Below are 18,463 nucleotides of genomic sequence, written 5' to 3'. Positions count from 1 at the left end.
AATGTACTGCATATATATAGGCGACTAAATACAACTAAAACTAAAACAATTGAAGATGACTAAAATGGGACTAAAACTATGACACTTTAGTCAAAAGACTAAGACTAGAACTAAATCGAAATTTGCTGCCAAAATTAACTATACAGGAGCCAATTAACCTACCAGCATGTCTTTGGAGTGTGGGAGGAAACCCACAGAAGCACAGGGAGAACATGCAATCTTTAGGCAGGTAGTGCCATGGCTGGAATTCAGATTGGCGACCCTAGTGCTGCCAGGCGGAAGTGGTAACCACTTAGCCACTGTGCTGCCCATAAAGTAGCAAATGCACTACAAGGTTGCAGAGTTTAAATAATGCAAACATCTTAAAGAATAGACTTTTGGTTATAATCAAGCACAGAGGAGCCTAAAACAGAAGGTGTCAGAAGGTGTCTGCATGTCTGGTGTCACAAATCCAAAAGATAAGCTTCTCAGTTTAGTAAATACCAAAGAAGTCCTTCCTTTTTGCTGGTTTACAGCACATATGGAACACTCACGTTGCTTATATGTGTAGCTGTCTTGCTGGGAACCATGGCTTCTATGGAGTGGGGCTTGAGAACCCACAAAAAGTGTAACCAGGCAGGCTATGCTTATGTGGATTAAAAGTAACCAAAATCCAATAAATAAACCAACACAAATCACAGCAGAAAAAAATATATATACAAGAAAGGTAACCAGGGAAATACTGTGTTGTATTATTTTCAATGAATACAAGGCATTCTCTGAATGGATGAGGTGGAAAGGAGGGACAGAGGACATCACAATCTGCCCTTGTCCAATCAGAGAATGCCTTTTATCTAATAAAAGAATACAACACATTTCTGAATGGAGGTGCCAGGCAAGCGACTCCCTTTGTTCAGTGTTCCAGAGGGGGAAGTCCCTCGTCTGAAGCCCCTGGATGTGTTGTATTGATTATTACAGGTAACCAAGCTGGCCCAACGTAAATTTAAAAAATAAATTATTCCTGGAGTTATTCTTTATTTCATTCCTATGAGGATTCAAAATGCTAGTATTTGGCCTGATTTTCACTGACACTGCAACAGGGTTATAATGTTGTTTGCTTTGCAGTGAAATCATGCAGCAGGGTAGTCTTAATCTGGCCACACATTGATCAAAATTTGTCTGATTCAGCTGGTGACTTCACCATGCAGTTTTACTTCTCTTCAATCTCTGCAATCTTTATTATGCAACATAAACAAATACAACACTGAGAGCACCCCATAAAGGAATGAAGCAGCATCTTTTGACATGAATAGTGAAATAGTAGATACAATCATGGAGATTGTTGACTTTTTAACTATATTTTGAATATACATTCAAATAGTGCCTATTTGTCAGGGCCTGGAACCCAGTAACTCTGCTGTGTCTAGTAGTAACTCTTCTTGCTGAGCCACCTAAGATTCTAGATAGCTTCTTTCCTAATTGTTTAGGCAACCTTGCCTTATGTCTTGTTTCTTGTGAACCTTGAACCCTTTGCACCTCCCATGAACTCGCACTTCCTGTTTGCCAGATTATTGTGCTATCTCCAGCCAATATCTCACTCTTGTCATTCCTGCTGCTGTCCGTAACTTTGCTACCAGTCATTTCAACCTTTGGCTTGTCCTCTACTACGCTTCTACTTGATCCCAACCTTCAACTACTTGTTACTGACATTTCTTTCTGGCTTCAATCTGCTTGATCACTACCTGCTATATTTGCTACTGGACCCCAGCTTGCACACCTCCTCGTGGGGAAATCCTGAGGACCGCGACTTTGTACTAGCACACAAAACCCATCTCCACCATCAGGAGCTCTAGTGAATACTGGTTAGTGCTTAGAATCTACACCTCAGGTGAGCTTTTGTCATCCTCCAAGGTGACCTGCTTGTATATGATCAAAATTAACAAAATATAGATTTATCATATGTAAAAAGAAAGTAAACCCCTACATTTACCATCACTTAAAATCTATCAAATTAGAAGCAGGAGTTCCAGATTAGATGCAAGTGATTAGAACCCCCTTTTCAACGATACAGGGAGAACCTGTCTTATTTTTTCATGATGCTAAGATCAATAGTGCTCTCTTTCTGAGGCCCTCAGAGGAAAGGCTATGGATGCCTATACGTCTGACAAGAGACTTTAAAAAGGTCACCATATGATTTCAAATAAGTCATTCCACTGTAAGAGGTTGCATCATTTCAACCTGCATGTAAGGTGTGTTAACAAAAGACTGTAATTTTCCATTGGAAAGACCACACCCTTCTGTGCTGAAGATGGATCAATCAAAGTTAGAATTTTTTGGTCACAGTAACATGTTTGCCACAAACCAAAAACAATATTTCAGGAGAAGAATCTCTAACAACTGTTAAGCATGTTCATGATAATGTTATGAGTTGGGTGCTTTAGGACCAGTGCACTGTCACCGATTTGATTATTTATTCTGAAATGTAACAAAGGGTGGTAGATGTGAGGCCATCTGTCCAAGAGCTGACGTTGAACCAGGAATGAGTTTTTCAACATGATAATGATCAAAAGCACACTAGCAAATCCACAAGAAATGGCTAATAAAAAAAAAAAAAAAAAAAAGATATCTGTTGATATTTTTGATATATAAATGATTGAAAAAGGCACATTTTCTTGTGTTCTTATTCAAGTATATCAACTTTATCTGTAATCATTGTGGAACACGTTGAAAAAGTAAGCAATTTCCAAGGAAATTGTCCAATGACTTCTTGGGCCAGCAGATCTTGGAAAAATACTTAATTTTTCACATGACTGTACATCGAGAATGGAGATCATATTGTATGTTAGTAACAACCCACTTCCTGCCCTCCCAGCATGAAAACATACTGTACGTACTTGAATTCTCGGAGCTTGCCTTTGTATGTAATTGACAAAGACTCACAGCATCTTTCTGTACTATATGCTGGTGGAGAAAATGGAACAGTAGTCTATCAACTGTAAAATGTAACCCTGACTGATGGCCTATTTTAACTAATGATGGTGACCTAGGGATACCTGCTGCAATTTAAGCTGCCCCAAAGACAGCAATATCTTGTTGACAGGAATCAGACCTTTTATATTTGTCTGGAATTTCAATACCAGGATCCACACTAAGCTTCATTCATACTGTATTTTTATTTTACATTAATAACAGTGCAGCAAGAAGAATAAGATTTTGTTCCAAAAAGTAAGGAACTGGATACCCTGCTGGGGAAATCTCTCCATTGAAGTCCCCAAGGGACATAAAAAGCAATTGAATAATATATTTTCATCGGAGTTCAGTTTATGAAATATCAGTGTGTGTGTGTACATTTCGAAGCAGAAATGTAATAACAGTAAGTGAGCAAGCAGAGTTTAGGATTTGCCTGTTGTCATGGAGAGTTGTTCTGTTTAGTAAAAAAATGCACTTGGGAATTGGAGTATTCATGTCTATTTTTATTGTAAGGATTTCACTTAAAGGCAATTGTTGATGCTCTGGAGCTGATCCTCAGATCTTTATGTAGCTAAGTTGGTAAATAAGCGATAAATGCAGCATGAAACCCTGAAGGGAGAACATGAGAATAGATTCATGGAAAACTTTGCCTTATTAACTTTTTTTTTACTTTCTGTACTTTCTATCCCCTTTTATTTCTTCAAGCAATGCAGATTTTACGACTGAACTGTGTAATGATTTGTTAGTTAACTATTAATTTACTGTTTTTTAATATGTTTTATGAAAATGTACTTTTGTGTTTATCTAACAGAAAGTTCCAGAAGTCCCAAACTACTCTGCAGCCTACAAGAAATGCCATTCCCAGTTTACGGACACAGCAGATTATAGAAGGCAGGGTAGAAACACCTGGCAAGATGAAAGTGGCATGTATGCCAATAGTCAAATGAAGCAACTAGTGTTCAAGCCAATCTGCCCTATTACACCACACCTATGAACATAACATGCACAACATGGCCATCCATCTGTTCTCCATTTTGTTATGTTTTACTGAAAATAATTTTGAAACTATATTTTAGAAACCAAGAAACTAACCTAGAAAATGAAGTGGAATTACACATTTTAGTAACCATTATTCCACGACAGGATCTCCTGATCACATTCCCATCAAGGCAGGTATGTTAGTATGAGTTTCTGCTATTTATTTATAGAATCAAAAAGAATCTCTGTGCCCTATGCAAGTCTGTATTGTTTTTTTGAATATTTTGGAGAATATTGTCTATACAATAAATTGATTCAATGTCATAAACTTCAGACTTTGCCTAATTCGATTTTTTAATACATTTTCCTTGTGTAACGTAATAGGTGTTATCAAGAAAAAACATATAACTAAGGTTTGTAGTGATCATATTATGAGAGCTGGGAATTGTTGACATTTTAGCCTTAAATGACATTGAGAATGTATTACAAGAAACCTTTACCGACATAAACATGTAACTACCGTTGCTGTCTTGTGATTCTGAAGATGCTTGCTAAATAATGTAAACTCTCTGGCTTCAATAGTGTTTGTCGCTGACCTGGAACAAGTATGCAGATTACTTCTGACTTTACTCTTACTTTCTAGATATGCATATTTACTTAGGTTCATGGTTCAAATAGCAATCAAACCACTAGGACAACATAACAACCAGGATACTAGCAAAATAGCAATCAAACCACTTGGGCAACAAGACAACCAGGATACTCGCTGTGACAGACCCAACCAGGACAGGGGCTTTTGAGGCAACTGCAGGATAGCCTCTTTCCTACTTACTATGGGCCTTGGCTTTTGAGGGGGCTCTATTCTTGGGAGGTTTGTGCCTGGGGGACCCTTGGAGTGGTCTTGTTTTGGATTCAGGTCCATGTCTCCCCAAAACACACAGACTCTGGGAAACTAGCATTGGGATACAGATTTGGGGTTTTTCTTGCCCAAAACAGCAATGACTGCTTTAGACTGTGAGACTCAGAGCAGATGTTAATATAATCAGCTCAAAACAACCTGATGGTAAGGTCTCCTGCTATAATCTGTTTAAGATGTTATGTGTTAAGTGTCTTCATCCCATTGTATGCCTCCTAGGTGTAAATTCCCATTGTTAATTGAGTCACCTTTTGTTTCTTTCTGTCTGCTCATCTCTTGGAGATGTGAATAATATTGTGTTCATTTTACCTCGTCGTTGACCCATTGCGGGATGTTTATGTGTTAATGCTTATGATAATGTGTATGTCACGGAACCATGAACCAGACGTACAACAACAGATAAGTGAAAATAAGAAGGCTTTATTGAAAATCAAGCTGTAAAGCAAAAGTCCAAATGGATGGCGAAACCGAGGCAGAGTCCTTGCGAAGCCAGAGGTCAGGAACCAGGAGGGTAGTCAGACGAAGCCGGGATCAGGAACCAGCAGGGTAGTCAGACGAAGCCAGGATCAGGAACCCGCAGGGTAGTCAGACGAAGCCAGGATCAGGAACCAGCAGGGTAGTCAGACGAAGCCAGGATCAGGGACCAGAAGCAGCAGCAGTCTTAGAAGCATGTGAACACAGGAGGACCAAGCAAGGAACTGAAGCCACAGGCCTCCTATATATATGAGCTAGGCATCCAGCTCCTCCCAGTGGGAAGGAGGAGCCGCAGGGTGGGAGGCTACAAGAAACCCAGAAACCAAGATGGCCGCCAGCACATGTCAAACGAAGGAGAACAGCAAGAAGATAAGACCATGACAGTGTAATGTACTCTGTGTATTCAGAGCTGTAGACTGGTGCCGAATGGTGGGCACTGAGTCTCCTAGGCTTGTCTAGGTAGCTAGTTGTTTAATTAGCGTACTGTGTATGTTTATGTTGGCAGTTCCTGTCAGGGTGCCAGGAAACCAGACCACATGCAAGTAAAATAAAGCAGTTTATTAGAGAAACAACAACAAACACCACACAGCAAAAGATAGGAGTGAAATCAGGAAAAGCCGGGGTCAAGTACACAAGCGGGTAGTCCTCTAAGCTGGGATCGAGTCTGTAAGTGTGTAGTCATCCTAGCAGGGATCGAGTCCAGGTGCAGGTAGTCAGCCGATACTGAGTCGTCTGCCGTTGCGGGGACATAAGCCAATGTGGGATCATCAGCCAGGAAAGTCGTCAGCCAAGCCAGGTCATACACGGAGGAACACGGGGAACAGAAGACTGCTAGCGGTGATGCACCTTGGAGCACAAACACAAGGGCAAGGAGTGCAAAACATCAGGTGATATAAATAGTCAGATGTGCAACATCATTACCGAGCGACGCCCAGGCAGCAGGCAAGTGATGGGATAATATAGCGCTTGCTAGTAGGGACAGGAGCAAATAGGGTTAAAATACCAATTTAAAAAGCTAATATCATAAATATCTAAAATCTATACCCTTAAAAAATGCACAGTGGGAATGTGTATGTAAATAAATAGCAATATATATAATAAAAGTGTATAAATGTGCCAAGTGAAGTCCAAAATAGTTCATAGGTGACACTGTGATAAATAGTCCAAAAAGGTGCCAGAAAAAGTGTAAGTGCTTGGTGCTGAATCCTCCACTGTTCCAGGAAGTTCAATCATAAAGGTGACTTCAGAAAAAAGATAAGGTGTAAACTCACCAGATATGGTGGGTCTCAAATGCCTTACGACAAAGAGACCAGTAGTGCTTTATGACCCTCCTGGTCAGGGAAATGGTGACTGCTGGGCTCTGATCCCCCTAGACCGGAATCCCCCACACTATACGGATAGGGTCCTCAAGGTCCTCCAGGTCGGATTAGGGAAAGAGAAAGAAGGCTTCGGATGGTGCAGTACCGTTTAAAAAATAGTTTATTGAGGTTAAAAAACAAACATGGATAAGACACGCTATTAGCTGTCCGCCGGTAGAGTGTCTGTAGCGTGGAGAGCGGTTTGCTTTCCAGGCTGACTTCCGGGTTGACGGCGTGCGTTCCACCTGGAACGCACGCCGTCAACCCGGAAGTCAGCCTGGAACGCAAACCGCTCTCCACGCTACAGACACTTTACCGGGGGACAGCTAATAGCGTCCACCGGTAATACAGACCACACTATACAGTAGGACTTAGTTTATATACAGCTGGTTCCAGTGGTACAGGTTGGTTAATAATTACTGAACTCTGGTTCTCAAAGCCCCTCAAAACCCCTGTCACATTTATCTCATGTTTACACTTTCATCGTTATTTGATAGCGCTGTACTATATGTATATTAACCGCTTGCCGACCGCCGCACGACTATTTACTGCGGCGGTCAGCCCCTCACAGGCAAAGCGACACTACGTCGCTAGCCTGCGAGGGTCTCGGGAGCGAGCGCTCCCACGCGGTCACGGACCCCCCCGCGCGTGTGACCGGCAAACCCGATCGTCCGCTGGTCACTCGCGATCGTCGGTGGAGAGGGAGAAAGGCAGGCGACTAATGTAAACAAGCCGCCTGTCATTCTCCCCTGTGTAGGAATAGTGATCATACGGTTCTACTATGTAGGACCGTTGATCACTGTTCCTACACCTCAAGCCACAGCCAATCACAGTTGGAATCACGCCCCTAGGGACACACATAACCCCTCCCTCTCAAAAAAGTTAACCCCTTCACTGCCAGTGTAATTTTACAGTAACAGTGGATATTTATAGCACTGATTACTGTAGTAATGTCACTGGTAACCCCAAAAGTGTCAAAAATGTCAGTCAAGGGTCCGATCTGTCTGCCGCAATGTCGCAGTACAGCAAAAAAAAAAAAAAAACGCAGATCGCCGCAATTACGCGTTAAAAAAAAAAAACAACAAAAATTACAAAAATCTTTCCCTTTGTTAGTTAATGCGATAACTTTTGCGCAAACCAATCAAAATACGCTTTTTGCGATTTTTTTTACCAAACATATGTAGCATAAAACAAACTGGCTGAAAATGTTAAAAAATTTTGATTTTTACATTTTTTTGGGGGAATTACATATAAAAAAATGTGAAAAATATTGTTATTTTTGCAAAATATATGCTATTTTTTTGTTTATAGCGCATGATCAAAAAATCGCACAGGTGATCAAATACCACCAAAAGAAAGCTGTTTGTGGGAAAAAAAGGACGTCAAATTAGTTTAGGTACAGCGTCGCAGGACCGAGCAATTGTCCGTTAAAATCACGCAGTGCCGAATCGCAAAATAGGTCCTGGTCAGGAAGGGGGTAAAATCTTCCGGGGCTTAAGTGGTTAATCAAACCACTTGGAAAACATAACAACCAGGATACTAGCAAAATAGCAATCAAACCACTTGGACAACATAACCAGGCTGTTAGCATTTTTAGATGGAGGTAATTAATGGCAGCTTCCACAGCACTCTTAAATGTTTTAGTCTTTAGGATTTGAGTAGGTATATGCTTTTTAGAAAAGAATTGGGCAATATTTTTTTTTTTTTGGGGTCACTTACCTTATTTTAGAGGAATCTTTATCTGACTTCCTCCTTCAGCGGCCGCGGCCCCGGACGTCACTTCCGGTTCTCGCATTGCGTCCTGGGAGATGTGTGTCATCAATCCCAGGAGGCAATGGGCATGGCCAGCCGCTTCTCTGATTGCTGATCGCAATCTACAGCGCATGCATGAGATTGCGATCGGCATTCTGGGTAGCCAGAAATCAGGAAGAAGGACACAGCGGGGGACACAGCAGCTTCAGACACCCACACTGAAGATGGCCGCGCTCTGCAATCACTTTTAAAGGTAAGAAATTATCAACAATTAAAAACCGTACTGTACTGTAAAGTGAGGATAGTGTTAATGTAATTTGCCATTTGTTAATATTAAGGGGGTATTTTTAGTTTAAAAAAAGTGTTTTCGGCCGGGAACTCCGCTTTAAGGGGTGGGTTGGTGTAAGGGGGAGGCTTATAGGAAACTTGTACTGAGAGAAATACATATTTCTTTCTGGTGTGCCAGGTTGGTATTGTTGGGTAAACTGTGTTTTCCTTTGCATTTTATTTTAAACAAATAAAAAAAAAAGTGCAATTGTTGGATATGAGGGAAGCGGGTTGGAGGAGTCGCCTGTGGTGCTCCCCTTGCACTGCAGGATTAAATGCTTATTTTTGTCTAAGGAGCACATAAAAAGAAATAATACTTACCTTATTCCTCATTCTCCCAGGCCTCCAGCTGCAAAACTGGTCTCCCGAAACCACTTCTCTCCGCCTCTCTGTCAGTCACAGGCATTCTGACGTAATTATGTACATTGCAGAAACAACAATCCTGCATTGTAGGTGAGAATGCTAAAAACCCACCCACAACCCGGAGCGCCAGATAGGAAAGAAGCACCAGTACTAGCATTTAACTCTTATGGTGCTGGGGGGCCCCACTGCAAGCATAACATTATTCCCAAGTGTTCAGCTTTAAACATATTGTACCGAGGGGTCTTCAAAAAGTTTCAGCACTTTTTTATATTTATTAGAGCTAAAAAAAAGTGTGAAAACTTTTTGAAGACCCCTCGTATATCTGAAATGTATCAGCACATGCTATGCATCAGATTTGTTTTGAGCTACAGAGGTAAGCATAGTACAAATTATCCCTCTCTGTAATTGCCACAGACATAAAAAAAAAAAAAAAAATCATATTTCCAGTAAAAAAGAAGAGACTTATACTAAGTTGTGGTAAAACAAATATGAGGTCCCTGTAGGACAGTGTTTTTCTGTTCAAGTTCCAGGATTTCCTAATCATGCAGGTTTTCAGGATTTATCATCAGCTAAGTGAAATGACATCAACAAGAATATGTCATGTGAGGATAGCTGTGTAAGACTTATACAGACAATGAAAACTGAATCTAGCAAGCATAAAAGGGAAAGGGCTCTGCAGATGTTTACACGCTGGTAATATGCTTTCACTTCATTAGTTGGAGAAAGGAACTGTTTGTGTTCCTCATAGCAACCTCATAGTAACCAATAAGATGTATTAATTCATTTACAAACCTGCACTATACAAATAGCTTTTTTTAACATCTACTAGACATATTTATAGCCAGCAAGTTAGGTCCAGTATATTCTAATGTGCCAATAATATTTGAATTCTCATTTTTAAATAAATTCTCAATCATCATATCATAGCTTTTTGTATTAGCAAGAGTTTTTTCCTTGCTATCACTCTTTGGACTCAAATTACTCTGTCCCCTTTTCTTCGAGAGTAAAATGGGGTATACACTAGCAGAAAATCTGCTGAAAATTCCCGTCCGAGGTAAAATCGTACGATTTTCGGCTAGTGTGTACACAACTTTCAGCAGCCGATGCCGACATTTTCAACGATAAAAAATGGAGGGACAAACACCACAATTTTTATCGTCCGTCCCCACCATGACCAATTTTCGTTTAACCACTTGCCGACCGCTGCACGACTATTTACTGCGGCGGTCAGCCCCGTACAGGCAAAGTGAGGTAGTACTACGTCGCTAGCCTGAGAGCCTTTAGGGGGCAAGCGCGCACCGCCGGAGGTGCACTCCCGCCCCCGCTCGTTCCCTAACAAGTCCGCGCGTGTGACCGGCGGACCCGAAGTCCGCCGGTCACTCGCGATCTCCCCGTGGAGAGGAAGAAAGGCAGGAGGCTAATGTAAACAAAGCCGCCTGTCATTCTCCCTGATCTAACTGCAGAGATCACACGATCCTGCTATGTAGGATCGTATGTCTCTGTGGTTACATCACTAGCCACACCCCTTTACAGTTAGAAGCACGCCCCTAGGGACACACTTAACCCCTGCATCACCAATAAAATTAGCCCCTTCCCTGCCAGTGTCATTTTTACAGTAACAGTGCATATATATAGCACTGATTACTGCAGTAATGTCACTGGTACCCCCAAAAGTGTCAAAAATGTCAGTCAAGGGTCCGATCTGTCCGCCGCAATGTCGCAGTCCCGCAAAAAAAAATCGCAGATCACCGCCATTACGCGTTAAAAAAAACACCAAAAATGACAGAAATCTTTCCCTTAGTTAGTAAACGCAATAACTTTTGCGCAAACCAATCAAAATACGCTTATTGTGATTTTTTTTTACCAAACATATGTAGCAGAAAACAAATTGGCCAAAAATTAAAAAAAAATTTGATTTTTACATTTTTTTGGGGGGGAATTTCATATAAAAAAATGTTAAAAATATTGGTATTTTTTCAAAATAAACGCTCTTTTTTTGTTTATAGCGCAAAAAGTAAAAATCGCACAGGTGATCAAATACCACCAAAAGAAAGCTCTGTTTGTGGGAAAAAAGGACGTAAATTTCGTTTGGGTACGGCGTCGCACGACCGCGCAATTGTCAGTTAAAGTCGCACAGCGCTGAATCGCAAAAAGTGGCCTGGACGTAAGACAGCAAAATCCTCCGGTGGTAAAGTGGTTAAAAAAAACCCACCAAAAATGACAAATCTTTCCCTTAGTTAGTAAACGCAATAACTTTAGTGCAAACCAATCAAAATACGCTTATTGCGATTTTTTTTTTACCAAACATATGTAGCAGAAAACAAATTGGCCTAAAATGTTAAAAAAATTTGATTTTTACATTTTTTTGGGGGGAATTTCATATTGAAAAATATTGTTATTTTTTCAAAATTGTCGCTCTTTTTTGGTTTATAGCGCAAAAAAGTAAAAATCGCACAGGTGATCAAATACCACCAAAAGAAAAAAGAACGTAAATTTAATTTGGGTACAGCGTCGCACGACCGCGCAATTTTCTGTTAAACTCACGCAGTGCCGAATCGCAAAATACCCCCTGGTCTTACAGCAGCCAAATCCTCCGGGGCTTAAGTGTTTAATGTGTATGCAGTATGTCCGTGAAAAATCAGATACGAAAGACCGCGCATGATCTGAAGGTGCTGACAACCCGCAGGTCTAGGAACAAATGTCCCAAAATAAATAAATAAATAAATAAATCGGACGAGAAATTTCATGAACATTATGCACTGTCAACTAAAAATGGTTATGACCACTTAGCATGAGAGAGAAAAATCAGAGGATATTTCGTCCCATTTTCGTCAAGTGTGTACGAGCCTTAAGACTGTAAAATTAAAAATCATTTGCCTTTTTACCTGCCGTGGAGCTCTCCACAAACAACCAGTGAAATGTTGGGATATTTTATAAACTGCACGAGAATTTGAGTGGTATTTTTTTTTTTTTTTTTAAAACTAGACCCTTCATGCCTTAGTACTATGTAAGTGTAGTATATGCTTTATGATGCTGGTTTTAACATATTGTATACATATATACAGTATATGCACATACAGTATATCTATTTTTATTGGCCCACATTGGCATCCAAAAAAATTGGGAAGGGTTAGGCTGGTTATCAAAATGCTGTCACTAAGGGGTCTATTGAAAAAACAAAAATGTCCAACAACAGTCCATTTACATTTGTTTTGTGCAAGTTAATAACAGCATATTAACTTGCACAGAACAAATGTGAGAATGGGGTAAAATTAAATGTTCTTTCTCTTCTGGTCCAATGCTCTTGAGAATATAATGAACATAAATTAGAAAGCGATTGCTCTCACTTGCAGATGGAATAGGCACTAGTATATTGTAGTTTTCAATATAATAGTTCTGTCAATTCCAATAAAGATATTACAGTTTTGCAAGTAGGAACATTAGCCACAGAAGTGCTACAAATAATAATCCAATAACTTGGTGCTAACGATTGCCTTTGACAAATAGAAACAATGTTACGAAACCAATCCATGCAGCTGCCTGATTCTGGGAACCTGTACAACCTAAACTGGGCAACTCAATAGCCAGGAGGTTATAGTCTGTGCAGCTGGTGACAGACTACAAGCCTGAGCTGACTAAGATAGTCAGGAAGCTTAAAGCTTTGCATTGTTTTGTGCTCTGTGCGATGGTGGTATACCCTTTGAAGGAAAAATTGTTTGCGCAAGAACTCTTCTTTTAAATAAAATGGGCAAAAAGCCCTAAAAATACAAGTTGGTAGATGGACTGAGTCCTTGAAAGCTCTTCACTTAAGGGTAAACTTCCCACATATGGTGTAGGGTGTGGGCAGAATAAGGTGTTTTTTCCCCTTGGAGACTGCTGATTTCTGCTAAATAGTAAGTTCTTGTGTGATGAACTGTTTTCTGTATGGTAAAAGGAGCCATTGAAAGACATAGCACATTGTTTTTGGCAGGTATGGTATACGTGGTAAATGCTAAGCCCATCCTTCTGACCACGTTTCATGTTACACCCACATTTTAGTCCAAAGCTTCCACCCTCAAACTGTCTCTCCCCTCCGCTTACAGAATCTGGGGTTTCTTTTCCCCACTGGCTGTAATATTTGAATCTGCCCACAAAGCCACATCATTCATTCACAGAGATCTGGGAAGGGAAAAAACTACCACCTTGGCAGAGGAACTGTAGTTCTTAATGAAACACCTTGGCAGAAGAACTGTAGTTCCTAATGTAGCACAAGTGCAATAATGTCACTGCACTTGTAATCCAATGATACCTCTTCCAGCCCCTTAGGCTGGCCATAGATGGAGTGATTTTCTTTCCTGCTCTTACAGGGTGGGTTGGGGGAATCCCTCCCATGGAGCCATCATGTTGTCCAGACGGAGGGGCTCCACCAGAAGAACACAGTGATTATTGCTGGAAGCTATAACAGCCGCTAGCAATAATCACATGTAAAATCTGGCAGGCTGGCTGGACCCAAGGTGATCAATCGATCAACTTTGGTACATTCAGCCTGCCCATACATAAATTCCAATCTCGGCCGGTTCCTGCTGAACCATCTATGGCCGGCTTAAACTGAAGGTTCAAACCTTGGTATGGTCCTGAACTAGAGGAAGAGCCTGCATGAGCCAGAGAACTGATACCATGGTCCACTGCAGTGTTGGGGGTAATGAGTTACAAAGTAACTGATTACAGTAACTACATTACTTTTTTTGGTAACGAAGTAACGTAACTAGTTACAATACTAATATTGGTAACTACACTACTTTACTAGGCTATAGGAGGTAACTACACTACTTTACTAGGTTATAGGAATGCACTTTCCTGCGTTACCCAAGCCGTGCAATACAATCGTTATTTCGAAGAATAGAGAGGGATGAAGTTTATGAATTTTTGTTGCACTAAATGTTTTATTCTGTTTTTTTCAGGTTTTGTTCTCATGTTTCCCAAAGCCTGTGTTTATACAATAAACTCTATGCAGAAAGAGTGTCATGTATCTTCTTCTACACGGTCAATTTAGAAAGAGGAAAGTAAAGTAATAAGTAGTGAAGTTACTTTTCAAATGCAGTAACTAGTAAAGTAATCTCATTACAATTTACAGAAGTAACTAGTAACTAGTTACATTTTTTGAGTAACTACCCCAACACTGGTCCACTGAAACATAATCCATCAGTTTTGGAGTATACTGTGGATGGGTGTAAATGTCAATTGCCAGCAGTAATCCCATGTCAGGGCACCAATGGCAGGAGAAGGACTCCAGGACCCAGAATTTCTACCAGCACTTCACATGGGCCTTTATAAAGAAGCCTGTCAGTGGCTGCAGTTGCTGCTTGACCTTCGGCTCCTCCAGTGCGTTATCTCCATGATATTCCTGTTCCTGTGTCTCCTGTTACCAACCCAGCTTATCCTTGACCTCGGCTATCCACCTGACCACATCTGCTCTGATACCCACCTGGCTCCTGACCTAGGCTTCCTTCTGAGCACCCTCCAGTCTCAGCATTATCCTAGTCCTGCAACACCTTTTGGGCACCACCTATCTGCTGATTCTACGCTAGCACACCAGCTGTACTCTGTAACCTCCTGCACACAGTCCAGCAGGCGACCCATGCTACTTTGGGCCTGACCTCTCCTGTTTTCACCCTCAGGGGGGTCTGGAATTTAGCTGCAAGGGAAGCCCTCTCTCTATTGGCCTCCAGCACCAGGTACATAATACTCCAGCTACAGAGAGTGGAAAGCCAACACTCAAAGTGCAGTGAAAAATTCAATGGTTGTCCAGAAGAATGAAGTGAGTGCTCTTGTTCAACAATACAGGGAAAATTAGCCCAGCTGACTTTGTGCCAATGATATTGTTTAATCACAGTGGAAGCGAGCTGCCAGTGCCATGCACGCTCTCCCCCTACCCAGAAATCCAGAATCATGTATACAGTGTACATATATATATATACATTCACACACATATAAATATATATATAGAATACTGTATAGTCCCAGTGTATTGTAAAGTGGTGACCTCAGTGTTGAAACAGTGAACACTTAATATTCAAGTGCCATAGGCAAAAAAAATCTTCTGTGAAGAAAAGGCATTGCCCAGACTTCAACATCTCCACTGAGGACAGGACAAGCAACACAAACTACTTATCAAATAGTTTTGACCCCCAACAATATAGTGATCAAGTAACGCTTATGGGAGCAATCCCCAAGTAACCCAGTCAAGTATTCCTTCCCTGTTCCTAGGAAGGTGTTCAACTCATTCAACAATACACTAGGAGTATATATGGACCTTTGTATATACATTTATTTGCACTAGTCACATATATAGTGATTTTCATGCTCACTGTTTTTTGCACTACATTTTAGATGTTTCTTGATCTTTTTGTTTATGAAGGTCTTCACTTTGATTGTATACATTTATTAGCACTGCACATTTTAGGTTTATATTGTATTAAAGTTTGTCATTAACAAATTTTTCTAGCAGCTTTTTTTCTATTTGGGGCCTGAGCACAGGGATTATTTACTTTTTTCAATTTTGAGTGTGCATTGCATTGAAGGATCTGGGGGATACCAGAAGTCTAAATTCAAGCCAATGTTGCTGTTTACATACCTAGTGTGCACATATTTATGGTTCCAGAGGAACCCAAGAGAAAGCAAAAGTCTGTACATGCAGACACTTTGTTGTGTCTTTTTTAGCTTATTATGTTACTTCGTAATGACAACTTTACCGCACCAGACACAGTTTTGTGAATACACAGCATTTAAATGTCACATCTCTAGATACAAAGCCTTGAAACGACTCATGCATTCTGAGATCTAAGCTGAAGCAGATCCTACCTTTAATGAAGTTATCTGTATTCTGTACATCAATAAAATTTATGGGCCTGGGTTTCATGCAATCAAGTGGGCTCACAGAAAGTTATATGGAAGAAGAAGCCTTAAGAGTGACTGGTAATTAATTTCATTGTCCCACTGGACATTGATGGATTAGGTTAGCACTTACTTTTCTCCTGTCACACAAATCACACCTAGCTTTTTTTTTTTATTTGACACTGCTGCAAAAACATTGGTCACAGGAGCATAACTGAGGTGACTCGCATTTTCGTTAAGGAACTGAAGGAACTCAAAACAGATATAGTGAATACAGTCTTATATTCACTTAGATAGTAATTAAAATTCCAAAATGTATTTTTAAATACTGAAAACAGACTTATATTCATTAAATAGTAAAAAAAAGGCCTACATTTATTTTTAAATACTGACAGTATTAGTACTTATAAGTACTGATACTATATTTTTATTTCTTGCTTTTTATAATCTTCAGCTCTAGATTGAGGGAAGAAGGGGTAGAGTATAGTACATCAGGCCTTGTATTGCATACTGCAGTCACATTACACTGGGGTGTTACTAACGAAAGAGGAATGCCTAAAGAAGTCTGCTTCTTCATTGTCCAAACATTAAGCATGGGTAATAAAGTGATATAGGAAGTAGGACTTAAAGTCAGTGCCGAGTCAAGGTAATCTAGAGCCCAGGACGAATTTGACAATCTGCCCCCCTCCCCCCAGGATGTATAAGCTTGATGTGTATACAGTATCTCACAAAAGTGAGTACACCCCTCACATTTTTGAAAATATTTTATTATATCTTTTCATGTGACAACACTAAAGAAATTACACTTTGCTACAATGTAAAGTAGTGAGTATACAGCTTTTATAACATTGTAAATGTGTTGTCACAGGGTGGTTGATAAACTGTGCACATGAATTTATAATTGCTGTTGTAACAGGAAGAAGGACATGCAGGTGCACCCCAAAAAAATTAGAATATCATCAAAAAGTTAATGTATTTAACTAAATAAAGTCAAAAAGTGAAACTCATATATTTTTCATCACAGTGCCCATTACATTAACATGCCCCTTACATCATAGTGCCCATTGCTGCACAGTGCCTCTTCTTATCAGAGTGCCCTGGATATCTGTGATGGGATATCCTTTCCAATGAACCAGATATTGTAGGCCACGACCCCGCCTTCTAGAATCCAGAATCTTAGAGATTTCAAACTCATGTTGTCCATCAACATGAACAGGAGGAGGTAGTTGTTGAGTTCTGGAGTAATGATTGAAGATTGCCCTTTTAAGGTGAGAAACATGGAACACGGGGTGTATCCGGAGAGAGGAGGGAAATTTCAATCAACAGGAGACTTGTCCGAGTCGAGCAATTATTGTATAAGGGCCAATTTGGTAGAGGGTTGCTTCAGTCTCACGTATTTGGTAGACAGCCAAACTCTATCCCTCACCGCATATAGAGGCATATGGCATCTTCGTCCGTTGGAGAAAAGTTCATATCTGCCTGCTGACTTCCGTAGCAAAAAGCAACTCTTTTTCCAGTGTAGCAAAATATTTTTTACCCATTGATCTGCTGCTGGTAAACCAGAAGAAGGCTGAAGTAGTGGAAAGGTCTTAGAGTGATAGCTTAGGGCTGCGCAGAATGGCGTGGTATGAAGGGCACTGTGCCAAGGGGAGTTAACAGCGAATTCATCCAAAGGCAAATACTTAGACCAATTTGAGTGTAACGAGTTGATGTAACGCCGAAGATAGGTTTCAAGGGTCTGGTTCATTTGTTCGGTTTGACCATCTGTTTGCGGGTGATGTGAGGTCGAGAGTGAGAGCGTTACTCCCAGGTTTCATACAAAACGCTCTCCAGAATCAGGAAATGAACTGAGATCCGCGGTCTGAGATAATATTGGTAGGTAAACCATGATGTTTCACAATATGGGAAAGGAAGAGGGTAGACCGAGCTTCCGCTGTATCTAATCCAGAGAGTGATACAAAATGAGACATCTTTGAAAAGCGATTCACTATGACCCATATAACAGTCATATCATCGGATTTGGGTAACTCTGTAATGAAGTCCATAGATAAATGGGTCCAAGGCTGCAGGAAGCGGTTGTAACGCTGCAAAGTCTTAAGAGAGATTGTGACACCAGGATGACCGGATCACACTCCATCATGTGCCCAGAGGAGTACAGGTTTCCTGAGGCTGGGGGCTACAAACAGGCAACCTGGTGGTACCTTCAGCACTTGAGGAACACAATTCTGGGTTTCCTGCAACTGCTGGAAAAGAGTTGTAGAGATCTGTGCGACAATCTTGTGAGGTGGAATAATATACTGCTCGGTAGGTTGATCTTCTTCAGACGTAACAAACTGTCTGGAAAGAGCATCAACCTTCCTGTTCTTATGCCCAGGGACATAAAAAAGGACAAAATTAAAACTGGAGAAGAACAGGGCCCATCAAGCTTGACGTGAATTCGAACGTTTAGCAGTCTGAAGATACAGCAGGTTTT

The 18,463-nt window shown here is 40.6% G+C and overlaps 1 protein-coding gene across 1 annotated transcript in view; it reads left to right on the top strand.

Annotated features, from left to right (window-relative positions):
* The window catches only part of CFAP95 (cilia and flagella associated protein 95), a 46,384-nt gene extending 42,147 nt beyond the window's left edge, over positions 1–4,237 (top strand). The window contains exon 6 of the mRNA XM_082247944.1: positions 3,761–4,237. Coding sequence (XP_082104070.1) covers positions 3,761–3,943 — 183 coding nt within the window. The 3' untranslated portion in view covers positions 3,944–4,237. The remainder of the gene's footprint in view (positions 1–3,760) is intronic.
* Positions 4,238–18,463: the final 14,226 nt, after the last annotated feature.

Source organism: Pelophylax lessonae (genome assembly GCF_965119305.1).
Source record: "Pelophylax lessonae genome assembly, chromosome: 1".
In the NCBI taxonomy this organism is placed as follows: Eukaryota; Metazoa; Chordata; class Amphibia; order Anura; family Ranidae; genus Pelophylax; species Pelophylax lessonae.
The sequence above is the reverse complement of the archived record's forward strand: the minus strand, read 5'-3'. Positions and strand labels throughout refer to the sequence as shown.